This window comes from Lolium rigidum, chromosome 5 (genome assembly GCF_022539505.1).
Source record: "Lolium rigidum isolate FL_2022 chromosome 5, APGP_CSIRO_Lrig_0.1, whole genome shotgun sequence".
Classification (NCBI taxonomy): domain Eukaryota; kingdom Viridiplantae; phylum Streptophyta; class Magnoliopsida; order Poales; family Poaceae; genus Lolium; species Lolium rigidum.
Window position 1 is genome coordinate 269,152,044 of NC_061512.1, and position 1,750 is coordinate 269,153,793.

General features: G+C 46.5%; 1 protein-coding gene across 1 annotated transcript; it reads right to left on the bottom strand.

Moving 5' to 3' along the window:
- Positions 1–946: 946 nt before the first annotated feature.
- LOC124657674 lies at positions 947–1,522 on the bottom strand. Its single transcript, XM_047196188.1, has one exon. It carries the CDS (start codon positions 1,520–1,522, stop codon positions 947–949), a length of 576 nt encoding a protein of 191 aa, XP_047052144.1.
- Between the last annotated feature and the right edge of the window lie 228 nt (positions 1,523–1,750).

A 1,750-nucleotide genomic window follows, 5' to 3' on the forward strand; every position in this document is an offset into this window, starting at 1 on the left:
AATATGCTTGCTGGCTATAACGTTGTTAGGGACGCATATATACTTTGTCCACTAGGGAATTGGCAATTCATTAACTGTTGTGCCGTTTGTTCTTATATTGACCTGTAGGTTCATGATTGTTGCTGAGGGTGCCCACACTTCAGCCGTTGGCTCTCCTGGCGTCTCTATCATCACGTCTCAGTACATGCAGTTCATGAAAGGAAATACTGAAGCCTGCAAATATTTTGTAGTTTTTTTCGATTTTCTTCTTGCACTTAATGCTCTCCTGGCGTCCCTATCATCACGTCTCAGTACACACAGTTCATGAAAGGTAATACTGAAGCCTGCAAATATTTTGTAGTTTTTTTTTCGATTTCCTTCTTGCACTTAATGTCTGTATGTACCTTCATGCAACAGCTCTTTCTATGGATTACATGCAAATTTGCAAAGTTTGATTATCTGTCAAATTCTATGAAGAAACTACTGAGGAGCTGCACCCTCTGCCGGATTACAGGAACCCTTCCATGCTGATGCAAATATGCAATACATCACCTTTCCTTGATACTTCAGGCCTAGCGTTGCTGTCCTCCGTTTGCTCTGTCGTCTGTGTGTGATGCGCCTTTCGTTGGTGTACACCACCAGCTCGATGTGTGCTGATTAGTTCAGGCATCGTTTCAACCTTGTATGTAAAGCTACCTGTATAAGCCAATTGTGATACAATCAAGCAAAATCAAATGTACACCATGTTTTCTTGAAACATTGTTGTAAAAAAGTTTTGTCAAGTTATAGATTATGGATAATCAATCAGAAACCACGTGCAATCAGTCAGTAATTGGTGAGAGAAGAAAGACATGTTGGTATGTGATTGTATATCTAAGATAACTTTAATTGAGTGAAGCTAAAGATTGGGCTGTTGATTCAGCCGCACCTGACCGGCGAGGAGGCGCCCCATGGGGCGCCCCAGCCACTAGTATTCTTCAAGCGAATATATGGGCGCAGAGCTTTGTGCTTCTGGCAGGGATACAGAGCTGGAGGCCTGCAAGCTGTTAAAGCTGGCGGTCCTGAGGGCCCATGGCTTCCGGGCGAATTTGAGAATGCCAACAACAAAGAGCAAGATCGCTGCAGCCAGCAGCATCCTTTCACCGGACCCCCACTTGCAGAAGACGTACAAGGCAACCGTGACCTGCGACACCAGGGTTATGGTATGCCGTTTCCATAGCTCGTTGTCTTCCAGGCTGTAGGCACTTATGAATGTCTGGCCGCCGAGGTGGATGAGGAGGATAGGTGCCCACAGGACCTCCAGGGCGCTGCTCTCCCCATCCGAAGTCTGATTGCGACGGTTGAAGAGGGTGGCGAGGGCGTAGATGGCCACGGCATCTCCGGCTATATACGCGACCCACACCAGTACTCTCAACCTGCGTAGGATTGGAGCTCTACGCATCCATATAGAGAAGAAGAGGACGTACTGAATGAAACAACTGGCCAGGACGAGGATGCGCAGCTGCCACTCCTCCCACCATTGCATTGCACTTGAGAGACCCATCTCGATCAGTTCTCACTCTCAGGCCCCCTCTGACATAAACTTGCTCTCGCTGAATTGCGGACACGAAAAAAGTGATAGTCTGGTTCGTTTCGAGCTCACTTATTCACCCTATGTAGACATATTATGCACATGGTTATCTGTGACTAAGTCACTGTTTCACATGGCTTCAGAATTGCTTAAATCAACTAGGTTGGCTTGGGGACTTGAAGACATATTTTTTGCTTGACT

Coding starts and splice junctions, on each gene's coding strand:
- LOC124657674 (XM_047196188.1), bottom strand. CDS start 1,522: ATGGGTCTCTCAAGTGCAATGCAATGGTGGGAGGAGTGGCAGCTGCGC.